This window comes from Schistocerca americana, chromosome 1 (assembly GCF_021461395.2).
Source record: "Schistocerca americana isolate TAMUIC-IGC-003095 chromosome 1, iqSchAmer2.1, whole genome shotgun sequence".
Classification (NCBI taxonomy): Eukaryota; Metazoa; Arthropoda; class Insecta; order Orthoptera; family Acrididae; genus Schistocerca; species Schistocerca americana.
The window spans coordinates 769,911,159-769,929,956 of record NC_060119.1 but is presented as its reverse complement, the minus strand read 5'-3'; the positions used below and the strand labels follow the sequence as shown (position 1 = coordinate 769,929,956).

The window sequence follows — 18,798 nt, the reverse complement described above, 5'->3', positions numbered from 1 at the left end:
TTCATAATCCACTTTTGTTGTATTTGTATCGATAGCAAATCAAATTGGAACTCGGAAGCCAATGCTTGTTTGCTCACTCCAGATTTGCGGGGAGTTACAGTCCATAGGCCCACAACTTATCTACGTGGAGGTGATCTGCGCTCACAGATCAGAACAATATTTTCCTTATACCTCTAACTTTACTTTTGCGGGCATGTAATATCTGTGCAAATTTTCGGTCTACACGCTAGGTTATATTTGCGCAGTGTGTTCATTACTTGTTGATTGGTATTTAGCAGCCAACGTACTATCTTCTTCTGCTGTTCTTTGATTCACCCTAGCAGAAAGCAATATGTTATTGTTTGCGAAGTTTGAAGTATTGCATCTGATGTCATAAAGATTGTCGTATATGCTACCTGGTGAAAGTGGCGTGGAAAACTATGCTAGTTTTACGTATCCGTACTGGATGCTTGTCATCTTTTGTTATGTGATAGCCCGTTTATGTGCATTACAAGCATGATTTGCGGAAATACAGAGTGCGAGGAAGGAAATGAGGATCCCATCAATGTCAGTCGCACTCTGGCGTCGACACCATCGTCATCAACATCAGGGTGTATATCCGGGGACGATACGTGGGATGGAAAGTCAACGATTCCGCCAAGTTTAATAAGTGTGGCGAATTGCCTTTCGATTTCAGAGGTATATGATGGATCGACTATGTTGCCTAAACATTGTTGCATTTGTGAGATCTGTAAAACATGATATTTACAGGATGGGCCTGGACTTACCTCAGTGGAAGAGTTGACGAAGGCTGTGGAGCAATGCAAGGATATGGTATTGGAAAGTCCAGAACGCTCGGAGGAGAGAAAGTGGTTGGTGAGGCGCTTAATCGAGCTGCGTTTGCGACTGCAAGAAGCACGAGATGTGGCTGAAGAATTAACCTGTAGCCCTCGGGAAGATGTCAAAGTACGCTTAGGGCATCATTTTGTATTTCAGAACCAGCCCGTTTCTGCATCAAAACAATACTGTGATAGATGTTGTGGTGCTGTCTGGAGTATGATTCAGTCATGGTATCAGTGTAGAGGTACTATATTCTTAATAGAATGTGTCTGTAAATAGAGTTCAGCTACGACCTGTTGTAAGATAAGTAGAAATTGTTTTCTTTTTCAGATTGTTTGTATGTTTGTCACACTAAATGTCTTGCACAAGTATGCAGAATTTGTGCTCATGTTATAGCATCAGAGAATCCACAATACATTAAGGACATATGCCCAGAAGTAGGGCTTTCTGCTCAGTCATACAGATGTGCAGAATGTAAAACACACATAACATTCAGTAAGTGCTAGAACTGTTTCCTCTTGGTAGATAATAAGCTAAATATGTAAATTAATTGCAGTTTTTTTTGTTAATGTAGCCTTCCCAAAAGGACTGACATGTTTTGGACGGCCGTTCACATCAGGTATAATTCAATGCCGTAAAAAAAAAAAAAAAAAAAAAAAAAACAAACACACACACACCACTTTATTGTATATATGTTCATGCACAGTAGGCTCTATGAATGGGGCTGATATCAGTTTAATTTATTTTTGCGAGATATGATTTTCATTTTGCTTCAGAAGCTCATACCTTTTGATCATCTCAGCGGTAATACTGTTACTGATGTTAGAACACATTTTAGCTTTCTGTTCAATATATTCTTCTCTGCACATTTTGGATTAAATAGTCTTATGACTGCATGCCTTAGAGAAAGCTTGTAGAAAGTAATAAGCTACTGCAGAATACTTGCCGCTGATTGAGTTCAAGACGAATGGATGATTTTACTGATAGAGTGATTAGAAAAGGAGAATGAGGAAGGAAATTGACCACATTTTTTTAAAATGGAACGTTCCAGAAATTTGTGTTTAACAGTTCAGTGAAATCCCAGAAAACCTAAATCTTTGTGGCCAGACAGGCATTTGGTATGTCATCTTCTGCTGTGGGACTTTTCTTCTTAGAGATTTCAGTGCCTTTCTGACATCAGAGTCTTTTTTTTACACTTACACACTTAATTGGGTTTTTCAGGTTTCATGGAATGACTTCTCCAGCAATTTCAGTATAGTGTGACATTTTGTTTGTGTTGTAACTTATTAGTATAGTAAATTTCAGAAATGATGCTTCAGGTTGGGTTGTATACTAAACCTACAAATGTATCTTTTGTGTGGTGAAAGACAACTATATAGTAACTCAAAGACTAGATTAGGTTGGCAGTTAATAGCTTTGAGTGAGTTGGCCAAGTCGACGAATGTATCATGACAGTCTTTTTGTTACATACGTTGCAAAATCCATGGTTACATTGAGTCCATGATCAAATCCCCTTACTTTTCCACTGTGACATGATATTTTCAAGTTTTTAATATGTTAATGATGCCAGTGGTCGATCGGTGTAGTATGACATTTTTAACCAGGCCTAATCGTGATGATAGATCACTTACAGTATTTTATCCTCACATATCTATTTGCATACTGCAACTGTTTTTTTATAGAAATGTAGCAAGTAGATAATTTCACTGCCTTGCTTTCAGGTTCGCACAAAAATGTTTGCATTATTTTTTTTATGATAAGTATCTAGACCTTAAGAGTGGTTCTTCGTGAATACATATTGATAAAGATTTACTTCTGATAGCCTTTCTTATAATGGAGGTATGGTTGTTAGCAGCGAACTACCACTACAAAGTGAAATGTTGTGGTTAATATGTGGTTCTGAAAGATATGCGGCAAATTTGAGCATTAGACAATTTTTAAAAGGGGTGTCTCGTGAGCATACATTCTAGGGGTTCACAAATTATTAGCTTCAGATAAATATAGGGTGTGAACATAATAGAATCTCCTGTACAGCAGTCATGCTTATCAATTTTCTTTTTAAGGAACCTTCCTCGCACCCACAAAGAGAGGTGGGGGCAGAGTGGGCAGGGATTGCAACCTGAGGCCTGGCCACCATGTCCAGTCAACCCCCCTGCCCCCTCCTCCCTACCCGCCAGCCCCTGCCCCCCCCCCCCCCCCCGGGAACCAAGGAAAGTTTAGGAACGTGGAGTAGAGGTACATAGAACATCAATGATTTATTTATTTAGTAGTTTTCTTTGTTTATCTTTTTAATTAGTTTCTTTGTGACCATTTGGATGACCAGAGAACAACTAGTTCTAAGAGTGGGAATGGCATGGATCCATTGCTGATAGCAATCATTTTTCTTGCCATCAGCAAACAAGTAGTAAACTGTGTTCACATATCCACTTCACAGAGTTTGTCTTCACTTGTGGAAAGTATTCAAAGTCCAGAAAGAGGAGCAGGTGAGGATTTATCTGATGAGGAGTTGTACAGCTAACTAGAGCCAGCATCAGTCGCACCAAGAACCACACAACAGGGTGTCTGTAAGGTGAATCCCATGAGTGCATGACCAGCATACTTTCTTCCCATTGACTGTAAGGTACCATGCAGACTGGACATCAGTGGCAAGATCAGGAGTGCACGCCAATCACCAGACGGCATGCCATTTGACATGGGGATGCTTTTCCTCAATCACATTCTGTGACCTGTGCTGCTGAAGAAAGCTGCAGATCACCTTTATGGATGTCAAGCTCATTGGCAGTATTGCAGTATGGATATAGCTCTGTTTGAGGGCAAATTGGCAGAAGGAAAGAAAGGATGGCAGGATATCCAAAAGCTGGATAGGTGCTAAGAGAGAAATTGGTACAAAGGATGGTCGGATATCCAAAAGCTGGATAGGTGCTAAGAGAGAAAGTGGTACAAAGGCCTGCACCAAGAGGTTGGTAAGGTTTATTGGGCAACACTGCCACAGCGCCATGTGAGACCTTATGAAAAGGGCTATCACTCTGTTGGGGACACAATACAAGCATAAACCACCCATGCACAGCAGGAAGGTGAGGGTTTGTACTGTTGTCTTGAACAGCAACATGTGGCAAACATATGAACCCAATGCCACTAGCCCAGCTTGTGGTTGGGACAGTAGGCGCTGGCAGTTGAGGTCAATTGTGTGCCGCATATCACTTGCGAAATTGAGTCCTAAGCTTCAGATGGTAGCAGCTACTCGCAGTGGAGCAGCACCGTGTGCAGGAAGTCCTGCTCATATAGCCATGGCACTCAATTTGTGGATGTTACGGCAGTTACCAGAAGTTTTGCCATAGGTGGTATCGCATGTCAGTGACTCCCTACGAAGAACAATTATGAAATCGTTCACATAAGTAGTGCAGCTGTATACGTGGCCACCGAAAGATGTCCCAGACAAGCGTTGACAGAGGCCGCAGAGCAGTGGATCCATGATGAAAGCATACAACATTGCCTAGAGGGGGCAGCCTTGATTCACAGAGTGCTGGATCAAGATGAGAGTAGTGAGATGGCCATTGTTGAGAAGACAGGGCGTATCTCCATGAAGAAGACAAACTGCGATGTAGTATGAGAGTATCTCATATTGCGGAGCATCCCTTCCAGGTAGTTGTGATCAACCCGATCAAGTGCCTGGCTGAAGGCAAGAGCTGCCAAAAATTCAGGCACATGACAAGAGCGATTGTGTTCTGATATTGACAGAGGCCAGTGTGGATGTTATTGACACCTCCCAGAGAAGTTTGATCAGGGAAACCACATACTGGGCCATCCTTTTTAGCTGTACAACCTACAGCTGGATAAAGATCTGTGTGTCACTGTAGAGCAATGTCAAGGGCTGGTAATCGCATATCTGTGAGGTAATCCATGGCTTACGGATGGGAATGATGAGACCATCGAGGAAAATGTCCGGGATCTGCGTGAGAGGTAACATATAATCCCAACAAATTTTTGTCGACACCAGCGCTGTTAGGGGATGAAATGCCCGATAAAACTCCAGTGGGAGGCCGTCGGGGCCAGGCAACTTGTTTGTAGACCCGGCTTGGTAGCATCACGGACTTCATCCTCCGTGATGTCGGCAGATAGATCTCCATCATTGCATCCCTTGGAACTGACTTTAAAGCAGTGTTCAGGAGACGGCCATAAAGTTGGCTGGGTGGTGACATTGTGCAGAGTATAGCATAACATAATTTTCATTGAGGTCAGACCCTGCATCGCAATGGCTATCTAACCACCACCCATCATCAGTCGTAAGAACATTAATTGAAGTCTTCTGATGGTGGTGCCATTCCCCTATCACATGATACATAGGTGAACACTCCTGCACTAACCCATGTGTACAGACGCTGACCATAGCTCCTTTAAAGTGACAGCGAGAGAGGGATGAGAGTTGTACCTTGGCCCGATTCACTGTTGTCTGGTGCTCTTAAGAAATGCAGCACCATAGTACTTTCCCAGAGAATGGTGAAATAGAAATCCTGGATTCATTGCTGACGCGCCATGACCTCATTCCATAACCCATCAAGGTCTTGCAGAGGGCAAGCTTTGTACGGAGCACCCAGTATGGCAGGGCAGATTGATATGTATCAAGGTGCCAATGAGAAACTGCCCATGTGGTCTCATTGAGCTGCCAGAAGTCGGGTGAAGTAAGATGTATCATGTTCAGTTTCCATGGTCCATGGCCGTGCCACACCATGTGGCAGCAGAGATTGATGGTGCATATATATGCATCATGGTCAGAGAACCCAATGGGCCAGACTTCAGCAGCCTTTACCTCACAGACAATACCGTGGTGGATATAAACAGTGTCAAGTTGGCTGCAGGAATGGTTAGTGAAATGCATAAACACCAGATGATCATCATGAACATGCTCCCAAGAATTTACAAGGTTGAATTGGTGGAAATTGTCACTAGTGCTGTGCACAGTGTGTGAGGTGACAGTTGGTCTTTGGATGGCTGGGTGGAGTTGAAATCACTGTCCATGATCAGTGCATTCTGCCAACCCAGGAAGAGAGGTGTGACTGCCTCGGAGAAGGAAGTGGAATATTCGCGGCGGCGATGCGAACCAGATGGCGAATGGATGATAATTCTTACCCAGCTAAATGTGAGAGCCAGACCTCTGGCATCATGGAAATAGGCAACTGCCAGTGAGGGTACCGTCACGTAGGAGGATCGCCACCCCACTACTAGTAGGGGTAGCATAGAAGATGTGCTGTAAAACCATAGAGAACACAAAAGGTGCACCGAGCGAGGTGGCACAGTGGTTAGCACACTGGACTCACATTCAGGAGGACAACGGTTCAATCCCGCGTCCGGCCATCCTGATTTAGGTTTTCTGTGATTTCCCTAAATTGCTCCAGGCAAATGCCAGGATGGTTCCTTTGAAAGGGCACGACCGACTTCCTTCCCCGTCCTTCCCTCATCCGATGAGGCCGATGACCTTGCTGTTTTCTCTCTTCCCCCAAATAACCCAACAAACAAAAGGTTTGTAACATGCACCTCCTGAAGCAGGGCAACGTCATTGTCTGCAGCATACAGCTTTTAGTGGAGTAGAGGCAGTTTGTGGTGTACGCGAATGGTATTGATGTTGACTGTGGCTATGCAATAACTCTGAAAAGCTGCCATCAACGGAGGAAGGATTAGCCAAACATGGGGTAAGTACAGGGAGCTCCTGGTTAGGCCCCCATGGAAGGGTATATCACTGTGAAGGAGATGGAGCCAAAATCTCCAATGGGGATACATCGTTCTGTGTACATCTCCAGAACGCCCATCCTGAGCGTCGACGACATCCACCCAGGTGACAGATGTCTCATTGGGCTTGTTCTGTAGAACACTATCAGAGCATTCGGGAGGACGACGGTTCAATCCCGCGTCCGGCCATCCTGATTTAGGTTTTCCGCGATTTCCCTAAATCACTCCAGGCAAATGCCGGGATGGTTCCTCTGAAAGGGCACGGCCGACTTCCTTCCCAATCCTTCCCTAATCCGATGAGACCGATGACCACGCTGTCTGGTCTCCTTCCCCAAACCAACCAACCAACCACTATCAGAGATGTGCTCACAGGTAGCACCAGACACAGAAAGGGAGACAGCCGCATCAGATGCAGGCAGGGGAAGTTCGGTGTCTGTAGGTGGATGCTGACTGGAGACAGAGGCAGGGAAGGAGATCACATTGTCAGGTGCAAGGGCATCAGGGGACAGCACATCATCAATTGGAGGGTCGTCATCCTGTGCACACATCCAATGGAGGCAGTCATTGGAAGGAGTACAGTTGTCTTTTCCATTTCCTTGGTGACCATTGCTTCCTAACATGTTGTTCTGTGTCGGGTGGCAGGCGGCTATTGTCAGACATGTGGCCAGATGACAGAAAAGTGGAGGTTGGTACAGCTCCGTGATCAACAACCATGGGGTAAGGACAGATGGCTTGCATCTGCTGACTGCCATCGGCATTAGTACTGCCTCTGGTGGCATTCTAGGAGAGGCAGGCAAAATGACCATCATGTCATTGAGAGGAGTGGACGCCAGTGCTGACTGAATCAGAATAGGTACAGCAGGCAGCCCTGCCATGGACACGTAAGACAGAAGTAACATTGTGGATGCCACAGAGAGAGTGACATCTCTGATCGGCATCCAAACCAATCTGTCGGAGACATTCAGAACAGACACGACCTACCCTGCCACAACCTGAACAAGTGTGCAGCTGGCCATTGTACATGACGACAGCCCTAAAGCCGGCAATTATTACATAGGAAGGCATGTGTTTCGTCAGTTCAATTTTTACCTGATGTGCACCATTGAGGACACAGTATCTTTCAAACATCTTCCATGTTTTAGCAACTTTACTGACAGCATTGCTGTAACGTCTAAAGGAGGCCACCACAACATCCAGCAACACCTCAAATGGGAGTTTGAAAACCCGCAATGTTCAGAGACCAAAAGCAGCTTGGTCAACCATGACAGCCTCTATATGTCCATCAGGGTGTTGGAACTTGAGGTCATTAGCATGGTGCTGCACAGCTCTTTCCTTGCCACCTTTACGCACACAGTGGTAATAAGGATCAAAAAATGAATGCCGAGAACATCTTGCAGAGGGATACACATTTCATCTCGTATAAACTGTTCACCTTTGTACGCTTGTGGTCGTTCACGATCCAAGGGAAATGTTAGTTTAATCATGGCTTGGTGATAGGAAAGCGACATGATGGTTGGTGAATTCGGACATTAAGACAACCCGCTATGCGGAAATAAGCAAATGCACACTCTTTCGCAAGCAGCACAACAGGTGAGATGCAAATGAGGTGTGCGTGCCTCACCACTGCCAAAAGCAGATGGAGATTTTGTCACTTTCTGTCAATGGATCTGCTCTGGGAGTCCCTAATTCCTTGGCATCTAACTTTTTTTGGCAATTTTCTTTCCTGTTGACTCAACAGAATTCACATTTACACTACACCCAAAACCAGATTCCAGCATGGTAAACAACCGACCCCAAACACAAACTGCCATTTGTGGAAATGATTAAATTCATGTAGTACCGTCTACCAATGTGGCCACATGACTAGAATAGAAATGAGGCGCTGAGAACCTTAAGGCCAAAATCACACTGTCGTCATCCCACATTTAACTGAATATCGAAGAAACGAGTGAGAGAGCTTTTCGTGATTGTTCATATATACATGGGCCTACAGCACAGATAAACCTGACCTACCATAAGATCAACAGATATCAAAAGCTTGAATAATTACTACAGACTCACAATCGATGATGATGTACTGTACGGTTCTCAGCATTTCAAACAGGCTACTGTATGATAAAATCTAAAACTTAATATATTTAACTCTCATTCATAATCCCACAAAATAGATTTTTCTGTCAGTATAGCTGTAACATGTATTGATGTCCGATCTAATTTTACTGTATAGTGAGTGAACTGGCATATCTGAGGATTGTGAAGCGTATGGAGATAAAACTCTGCTGCAGTGTGCTACCACCTGGTGGCATAGACATAAACTTGTAGTTGAGTGGTAACTGTGCACACCGTGAACTGTGCACGTTGAGTATCAAATCCATACATATTTGGTCCTTCAGGCAATTACGTCATGCCCGTTATGCATGCACAAAAGCTCCTTAAAACGTGCACAACTAAAAGTGTGCTCGCTGGCGTGTATTTCAGATTACCGCATCTACATTACGTTTAACACCATTCAAAGAAAAATTACCAATATCTGTGAGAGGTGTCAAAAGTTAGGGTGCTCTTGTGCTCTTGCACAACGGCCGCCACTGCTTGTTAAATGAATCATCAGTGCATGGTCATCATCATCATCATCTCAGAGACATTTCTAAATCGTTCTTCACACATCTGAAGCCCATGTGCATATTTATGGGATATGTTACAGTGGCAAGTGACAATCTACAATCTTTCTTCTACCAATGTTACCAACATTATCTTTCATTGTGGATGTGCTGTGCATATATAAGTTAGAAAACAGTTTTCTCTGCTTTATAGACTGTGACTCCCATTTTTGTGTTGATGAGACAGCTCAAACCCTTTGACTCTTGATATGGTTGCCATTTTAATAAATGTGAGCTGTCTCTTTTGAGTACAGTGTCACAAAGAAAAAGAGTTTGAAATCATTTCATGTTATAATTTCATTGTTATAATTTATTTGAGACCCTGCTCGGCTTATTCTCTGCACATTTGTTTTTCCCAGACTGTGAAGATCACACACCTCAATGCAGACAAATTGACACAAGACTGGAAATAATCTAGTACCACTGATGTTAAAAAATTATGAAAATAGTGAATGATGGGGTTCAGGAGACAGTAGCATTTATTTTTCTCTGTGACACATTAGTACTCCCAGAAGTTACAAGGGCATATCAAATATGAACTGGAATTTAAATCTGGCATCTTTAGTACAAGACAGAAATGTGTGCAACCTGGACAGGATGGTGTGAGGATGCCTGGAATAGCAGCATGATGCTGCAGTTTGTGTGACATGACCACTCGAGTCAGGCCACCATGTGTGAGCAAGAGGTACACATGTCTGCTGCACACTGCATAATTAAGTCTTTTGTTAAAGAAGACACTAAGCACGTAGAAATTTTGAGGAGGTTCTGCACACAGTTTATGGAAGAAACCCTTTTGAAGACCCAAGTCCAGGAATGGCATAAAACATTTGTAGAGGTCAGGTAGCTGTGGAAAATGTACCCAACCAACGATGACCATGGACAAGATCAGACTGGGACAACATTTGTGCTGTACAGGACCTTGATCCAGAAGATTAGCACATAAGCCTTGCTGAAATTGTTTCAAGTATAGGAATAAGCTGTGGAAATGCTCAAGCCATCGTCACTAACAAACACAACTTCTGGAAATTGTCTGCTAGGTAGGCACCTCGTATTCTCACTGAGGAAAACAAACATTTGTACCAGGAAGTTTGTCAGCGGCACCTGCAACAACGTGAGGAGGAAATGTGGTTTCACCCTTATATTCCATGTGGATGTATTTTTGTTTGGTTGATTCAATGAAGTTTACAAAAGCTAATTTCGGGTCATATTTGATCTCCCCTCGTATTACGGTAAGCTTATTCTACCTGATGGTATCCCACGCATATCTAACACACTGATACATTTTGGTTGAGAGAAGATTCCAAGAAATTAAAGTGTAACATATCACTTATTCTGAAAGACTTAAGATATTACAATGGTAATACTTTGTTGACTTCTTTTGCTGGAACAGTCAAAAAAACTCGTGCTTAAGTTACTGTCTCTAGACAAATACAGGCAGCAAATAACTAAAAGTAGTAGTTAGGCTCATTATAAAGAACCGTTTAAAAAGCTAGTTATTCTTACTGCATCAACATCTGCCATTCTGTTGTGCATGCAGTGTAGTATAGTGTCATACTGTCTAGTGAGTATCTCACTAGTAGATCTATATGTAACCATGAAACAGTAGCCAAGTTTGGACTTATATTTACTAAGGTAAAACAAGCCAATTATTCAAAATAGCATATTTACTAGAGGATAATTGTATAATGTGTTACTTAAGAAGATAAAAAAATATTATTAAAATATGTCTGTTTAAAAAGGCAGTAAAAACATAATTAATAACTAATGGGTACTACGCAGTTAAAGGTAGGGAGAGAACTTGGAGTAGGGGTTAATAAATATAGGGAACAACAACAACAACAACAACACCCTGTCACATTAGAATACATGATCATTGTGTAATGCTTTTTACAAGAAAATAAGGTTCTGAAGATTTACAACATGCGTAATACTAATATCTTGTCATTCTCCTGTACTCAACATCTCACTTGTTATTTGGGACACTGTTTTCCAGATGAACTTAAGGGAGGGCATGGATGGGGTATAGTAGAATCTTTGTGGTCCTAGAATCAGTTTTCCAGATAGACTGCTGTGGTGCAAGGGCATGGCTGTATGAATAAGTTATGAAGTCACCAGCAGCTGTCTGCAGTGTGTGCAGCAGTAGTGTAGAGAAATGTGAACAAACAGTATAAAACTGTTTTTGTTATATTATGTTATCTTGTGCAAATCACATATGAATAGAAAAAACATTGTGAGATGAGATCAGCTGAATGAGATGGTGCAGTTTTTAAGACTCTGACATCATTTTCAGGGAGGAAGGAGTTTGCCCTGTCTGACCATAGCGATTTCTTCTTTGGTTTTCCTAAATCATTTCATGCAAATGGTGGGATGGTATCATCAGGAAATGTACTTTGGTTTGTGCCAACACATTCTGTGTTGGTACACTTGAGCTATTTATTTTTGTTGTATAATGACAATCCTGTGTCATTATCACGTGAGCCATGTATTAATAAATAAATAGTCACTATCTCTTGCAACTGTAAGTGCCATTGCAATCCAGACTACTCCAAAAAACTTTGCTTCCCTCTAATCAATCTCCAGTGACAGAAGGAAACTGAGTTGGGAAATTTACTGCAGGAATGAAGCAGGCATGCAAAGAAAAGCAAAGTAGTGCATCCCTGAGTAGCCCTAACGGATGATAGTCAGTAATCACCAAATAAAACCAAACCATTGTTAAACCTAAGAGAATAGGCATAAAGGTGTCAAACCATGTTACATTACTTGCATTTGACAGGGCAGAGTTGGCTGTGTGAGTGCATCATGAAGACGCTAAACAAAGTTACCACCTGTCCCTATTCCACTCTGGGGCTATCTCCTCACTTTGGCAGAACAGCAGGAGTAAAAATAAAAATCGTATTATGAAGATGGTTTCCTTATGATGCATATGGGGTAGCAGAAGTTCGTCATGCAGGAAAACCCATTGTTTGTATCTGCAAGGGACCCATATGATAGTCAAATGATGTGGATTGTAGTCTTGACAGAAATGAATAATCCACTGAAGTGATGTAGCAATCTTTAAAAGTGGATACCAGACTCACTTGTGCCCCTGAACACCATATAATAACAAACCACTGCTATAGTGCACATGTGAGTAAGGAGAAAGTATGTTTCCCCTTATGTGTCTTTTTACGAGACTGTAAACAAGCATTTTTCAATTGCTGTGACACGACACATTCGTGTGTCATGAATACATATCAGATGTGTCACAATATTTTTATGTTCCTGTTGAAGAGTAATAAGTTTCTTTTGTTGCATGCATTATGTTTATGTTCAAATGTTCCTATTCAAGAGTCTTATCCAATAAATTTGCATCTCATAGTTATTCCACAATAAAAAATGTGTTACTTGTATTTTGTGTGTGCTATTTTCATGTAGGAAAAAAAATCACATGTAATGGTGCTGCAAAAGTTTGAAATGTACTTTGGTTTGTGGCACAGGAATAAAGGTTGAGAAATGTGGCTCTAGACAATGAGGCTACTTTGCAGCATTATCATATAGCTTCTCTGCCTGTACCACCTCTGTGGAAACTTTAGCTGACATGGGCCAAAATACACACCAAAGCACTTGTATGGGGTCACTGTCAACCACCACTGGGTCCTCATGATCTCCAGTCCTTTCATACATACCAATTCAGTGGGAAATAGTCATAGATCTACATTCGAGCCACTATTGCGCAGTCTGGAGACCCCTTTCATATAAAGTGTTATCTAATTGTGAGACTTTCATATAGGTTCTCAGCAAGATGAATTGGTGTGTTTTGTATGTAGTTTCTGTGGTCAGGAATGGATGAATTAAATCATCAATATCAGTTCTCAGAAAACAGCCTGTACTTCGGTGGAATGGGTATTGCTACTCTTCAATGAGAAACAGATATGTAATTGTATAGAGTGAGAACCTATGGGGTAGCGAATGCAAAATACCATTGTATAATTAAGGCTGGTGTAAAGAGATCATGATTACAGTTCCTGAGCTCAGTAAACTGTACCACTGAACTGATGTTCGGGAGGAAGAGTTGCCTTATAATACTTCAATGAGAAAGTTAATGTCCCAACCAAATGATGATGTTGCTTTCACCACAAGCAAGTAGTAATTTTAGTGTTCTCCTCACCAGCTATGTGTTAATGACCTTAGAGCATATGCCTTGGAAGGCAAGGGCAGCTTGATGGTACATAAAAGAAGCAAGAAAAGGTATTGGCATGAATTTCAAAATTCTGTAAATCATTTTGGTCATTCATCGAGTGTTTGGGAGACTGCCAGGTTATTTCAGAGACTGTGCAAGTTACACTCTATTAACAATGTAATGCAAGGTGAGATTCTCTAGACCAGCAGAGTAGACAGTGTACGTAGCCTTGCTGAGCACTTGGCTCCAGTCATCACTAGCCTTAGCCACCTTTCCACTGTCATGGAGTGGATGCTGAGAAAAGTGATGGGACTTCAGATGTACATGTGATTGCATGTGGCACAGGGCACATCCTCAGGTAATGAGAAAAGCATCTACAGTGCATTCCGAAATCTTACACAAGATTGATTTATTTAATTTCATATATGAAATGGGACAATGTCCTGGTTTGTGGAAAGAAGCTATTTTAATTCATCTCTTCAGAAATGTTGTAATTGTTGGTCAACTGCTACCCAGTCATTATCCTAGAATCTAGGCAGCTCCATAATTATTTTCAATCTGAGTTCCAGTAGACATCATTCTGCCATTACTAGCTGGATCCTGCCGAAGGCAGCTAGGCAAAGGTATACCTCAGATACATCACCTAATACGTATTTTTCTCAGCTTGGGGAAAACATACAATATTACCTGTATGCCAAATATCCTCAGGCAGCTCCATGCCTGGTTTTGAGGACATCTTTTATTTTTCTATTACCTCCACTCCCCTAGCTTCTCCCACTGCATTTTAGCTATCTAGTCAGTGCTGTTCTGTCTGCTTGCTTTAAATAAGAGAGTGGACTCCCTCAAAGCAACCTTTTGGATGCAGTGATTGTAGTAGCTATATGTATTATTGTGTCAATGATGCAGTGGCTTTTATTTGTGGATCACTTTTAAATCTTCCAGTCTCCTAATAAGCACATGCCAGATGCTGACAGAAATTTAGAGGTTATAGAAGTGGATATCAAAATCTAGCTTTAAGTTTCTGACAGGAAAATCTCTGTGTTTCTCTCTTGACTGTTCTCATAACTTTTTAGAATGAGGGGGGACCTATATAAAATTATAAAGATTCAGCGTGATTTGTGAGCCAAATTTTTGATCAGAAACTTTGCCATTTATCGCCATTGTCAAGTACATCTAGACTGATGTAATGTCCATATTATGTTGTTAGTGGACTGTCTTATAACTGTCAGTGTTTTGATAAGATGGTAAGTGGCATAAATATTTTGGAAATAATATGTTAATTGTGGTTTGAAAATTCAACAAAGCTTTGTAAACATATAATGTTGTAAGAGTTGAACTGTCAAACTAATTTCAAACCATAATTAACATATTATTTTCAATATACAGGGTATTTATAAATGAATATCGGGGTTTTAATGCTTTATAATATTTATTATATTAAACTTACAGCTATAAATGATATGTCAAAAGAAAGAGCAACTCAATTTTACCAAGAACTTTATAAATGTTCAATGTGAGCGCCATTTGTCACACGGCACACATCAAGTCTATAGCCCAAGTGCTGGAAAGGCCACAAGGGGCCCAATGACAAGGCTTGCGTTGCATGGCCTCCACGTTCACTCAACCTAACGCCGTGCGATGTTTTTCCTGTGGGGCTTCATCAAGGATTGTGTGTACGTGCCACTGCTACCAGCATACCTCCCTGAATTAAGAAACCGGATTGAAGCAGCTGTTGCTACATCACTGAAGACACACTTATCAACGTTTGGGAAGAACTCGGGTATAGACTTGTGTGCCGTGTGATAAATGGTGCTCACATTGAACATTTATAAGGTTCTTGGTAAAACTGTTTGAATTGATCTTTCATTTAACATATCATTTATAACTGTAAGTTTAATATAATAAATATTATAAAGTGTTAAAACCCCCATATTCGTTTATAAACACCCTGTATTTATGTCATTTGCTGACTTATCAAAACAGTGACAATTATAAGACATTTCACTAATGACATTATATGGACATCATATCAGTTTAGATGTACTTGACAATGGCAATAAATGCTGAAAGAGTACGTCATGAGTAAAGATTAGTTATTATAAGCAGATATTCTCGTGCATCTTTCTAATAATCATGCCATTAGTACACACACATATTCTGCTGCTGGCCCTAAAGAAGAGAAATAATATCCTTATCTTACTTAAGGGATCAGGAAACTTAGTCCCTCACAGTGCTATTTTTAATGTGGAATGGGCCAGGCTTCTGTGCTCCAGTTTTACAGAGCCTACCAGAACTGGTGAGTTGCTGTCCATATTGGGCACTGGTGCATCATGCATACAGAATATTCCTGGTGTTTGCATACGATAGCATTGCTAATTCGCAGATGGAGTACCTTTCAATAATTGTCCACAAACATTGAGTCTCTTGTGGATTATGCAATGAATTGTCTTTTAATGTTAGTTTTGGTAATTTATTTGTTAAAGGATCATTTTATAGTGATACAGGAGTTGGGGTTGGGTTTTTTCGGGGAGGAGACCAGACAGTGAGGTCATTGGTCTCATCAGATTAGGGAAGGGCAGAGAAGGAAGCTGGCCATGCCCTTTCAAAGGAACCATCCCGGCATTTGCCTGGAGCGACTTAGGGAAATCACAGAAAACCTAAATCAGGATGGCTGGACGTGGGATTGAGTGATATAGGATACAAGGGAAAACATAAGTTATATATGCATACATTACGCATGTGTTTAATGAGAGGACAGTTGGTGAGCCATGACATTGTCAAAAAAATTGCCCCCAGAATTTGCCTGAAGTGATTTAGGAAAACCTAATTCAAGATGGCAGCACAGAGCATGAACATCCATCCTCCCTAGTCTGAGTACATTTTCTTAACAAATGCATTCTCTCTTTCGGTTATACAAGTTATACATACTTGGAATAAGTTAGAAACATAACATGAAAAATACATAAACTCTATTTATACAGTCTCCAAAACATAGCTGTGCACCTTGCACACTTGCTGATGATGATAGGACCATGACTGTATTGCACTGCCTCTTTTACATCTCCCTTCTGCCTGCATGAAAAAGTGTGTCAACATCCCTTGTGATGAATGAGATGTCGTACTCAGAAAAATGCTGAGACATTAGTACTATGCACTACTAATCATGGATGGTGATTTTCCTGTAAAAAGCTTTACATTGTTACTGTATTTATAATGTGACAGGTGTTTTAGTTCTCATTTTTTTTAGGCAACCTCTACTGAGTTTCACCAATCTTCAGTTGTGTAGCATGCATTATTTAAGAAGATTGCTTTGACTGTCTCTTAAACAAATGTATTTTAGTTATGTCTTTCATATCCTTGGGCAAATTACCAAACAAGTTTTATCCTGGACAGAAAATGATATTTAGAGTTTTAAATTGTTTTGCATTGGTAAATATAATTCCAAACTGGCTTTTGTTGCATGATAATGTTTTATGCAGTGTGTCCAAAGATGGGAAAGTGAGGATACCAATTTTCTTAAAGATATTTCCTTACAGTGAACCCAACTATTGCTTTCAGTCATTATTCATATCTTCTTTTTCTGCAGTTTGAAAATTGTTGGTGTTTCATGCATTTGATTCCCAGAGGAAAATCCCATAGCTAAGAATTTAATGTACTTAGGAGTAGTGTGCTGTGATGAGACACTGGCTGTCATACAATGATTGGACCCTACGAGTGTAAAACACTGACAACATTCTCTTTGTCTGTGTCTTAATGTGTACATTCTAGATAAGTTGACAGTCAATAATCATTTATAAATACTTTGTATTACCTACACAGTATTTACATTCATCACATATGTTTCATGTGACAGAGCTGTTTTTTCCCTTTAAGCTGTAATTCAAGTTAATTTGAGTTCTTTGTGTTCAATGTTGATTTATTACGTATTGATTGATTGTCTCTTTAGGAGTTCTGGTGTTTTATTAGTGTCTGTTCGTATGTTTTGATTCTTACAATTGTTTCCTAAAAAATTATATCAGTTTGAGAGTGAACTTCATTACCCTTTGCACCTTATTTTCCAGGTATGACTGGAACTACTCATTAGCTGTTCCCCTTATACCTAATACTTCTAGTTTCTGTAGTAGTATCTTATGGTCAACATTTTTCAAAAGTCATGAACAGGTTTGAAAATATACCTTTAACAGTCATCCCTGTTCATAGTTTCAAATACCACTTTTATGTACTGTGTTATGGCTGGAACAGAAGTACTATCTTGGAAGCCAAACTGTGCTTTGTTAATAAGGTTGTTGTTTTTTTTTTTTTCCTTCTTCCAGGTAACTCATTAAATCTGCTTTCATGATTGATTGATTTTTTTTTTCCTTCCAGAAATGTGACAGTAGAGATATTGATTGGCCTGTAGTTTTCAATATTTTTTGATTTTCATTTCTTTAGTAGGTGTGCAACTTGTGTGTTATTTGGAGACCATGGTGAAATACATGAAATGAAAGGCTCACTTATTATATTCATTAAAGGAGTTTTTGTATGCTGTCTGTGCATGCCTCAAGGAAAGATACTAGCACTGCATCCAGGCCTACTGACTACTTTCCTTTAGCATTTGTATTGCGTTCCTGACTTCTTGCTCTGTTGTGGGATACATTATTGTGCTGGCTATATAGTTCATTGCAGATGCTGCTCCTATTTTAGGAAAATTTTGTTGCAGAGTCTCTCAATACCTAAAAACAGTTATTTACACAATTTGCTAGTTTTTGTCAATTTTCTATTAATTACTCTATCTTTAATTTGTATGTTATTGTATTTGTGTCTACGTCTTCTGGAGTCTCCTTCTATGATGTCCCACAGTGCTCCACTTTTATTATACACCAGCTTTTAGCCTGCAGTTTTGCCTGTGTGTGTGTTCGACACGTATACTGCACAGCTGCCTTCCTCCCCCACTAGGTCCACTTCTTCCTCCCCTCTCTCTTTCCAGCTCATCTTCCCACCTCAGCCTGTCGATATCCTTCTCCCTACACACTGTCTCTCCATCTTCTCCTCCCACTCTGTCCATCTCCCCTGGCCCCTCTCTTTGACCTATCTTCCTCCCCCTCTCTCTTTCAATGTCCTCTGCCCCCCTCTCTCTTTCCATCTCCTTCTCCCCGTCTTACTTTTCCACCAGCACACTACCCCACCCCACTACACTTTCCACCTGCCTTCTGCACCTCCCCCTCCTTCATCACATTGTCCCCCTCCTTCCTCTTCCATCACATTGTCCCCCTCCTTCCTCTTCCATCACATCGTCCCCCTCTCCGTCTGTCGGTGTCCTCTTCCCTTCTCTGCCCACATCATCCTCCCCCTATTTATCATCTCCCCCTCCCCTCCCCCCCTCCCCCTCTTCTCAGCAGTGCCCATTCACACATGTAACTGCTGCAAAACAGATTGACAAGGTGACAAGGCAAGGTTATA

General features: G+C 41.1%; 1 protein-coding gene across 2 annotated transcripts in view; it reads left to right on the top strand.

Annotated features, from left to right (window-relative positions):
- The first annotated feature begins 316 nt into the window (after window positions 1–316).
- Window positions 317–18,798, top strand: part of LOC124545451 (differentially expressed in FDCP 8 homolog A) — an 84,013-nt gene continuing 65,531 nt past the window's right edge. The window contains exons 1-4 of one of the 2 annotated variants that reach the window (XM_047124379.1): window positions 317–678; window positions 751–1,063; window positions 1,150–1,314; window positions 1,394–1,438. In XM_047124379.1, the coding sequence (XP_046980335.1) occupies window positions 481–678; window positions 751–1,063; window positions 1,150–1,314; window positions 1,394–1,438 (721 nt within the window). In that variant the 5' untranslated portion in view covers window positions 317–480. The remainder of the gene's footprint in view (window positions 679–750; window positions 1,064–1,149; window positions 1,315–1,393; window positions 1,439–18,798) is intronic. The other variant, XM_047124387.1, reaches the window with a different exon arrangement.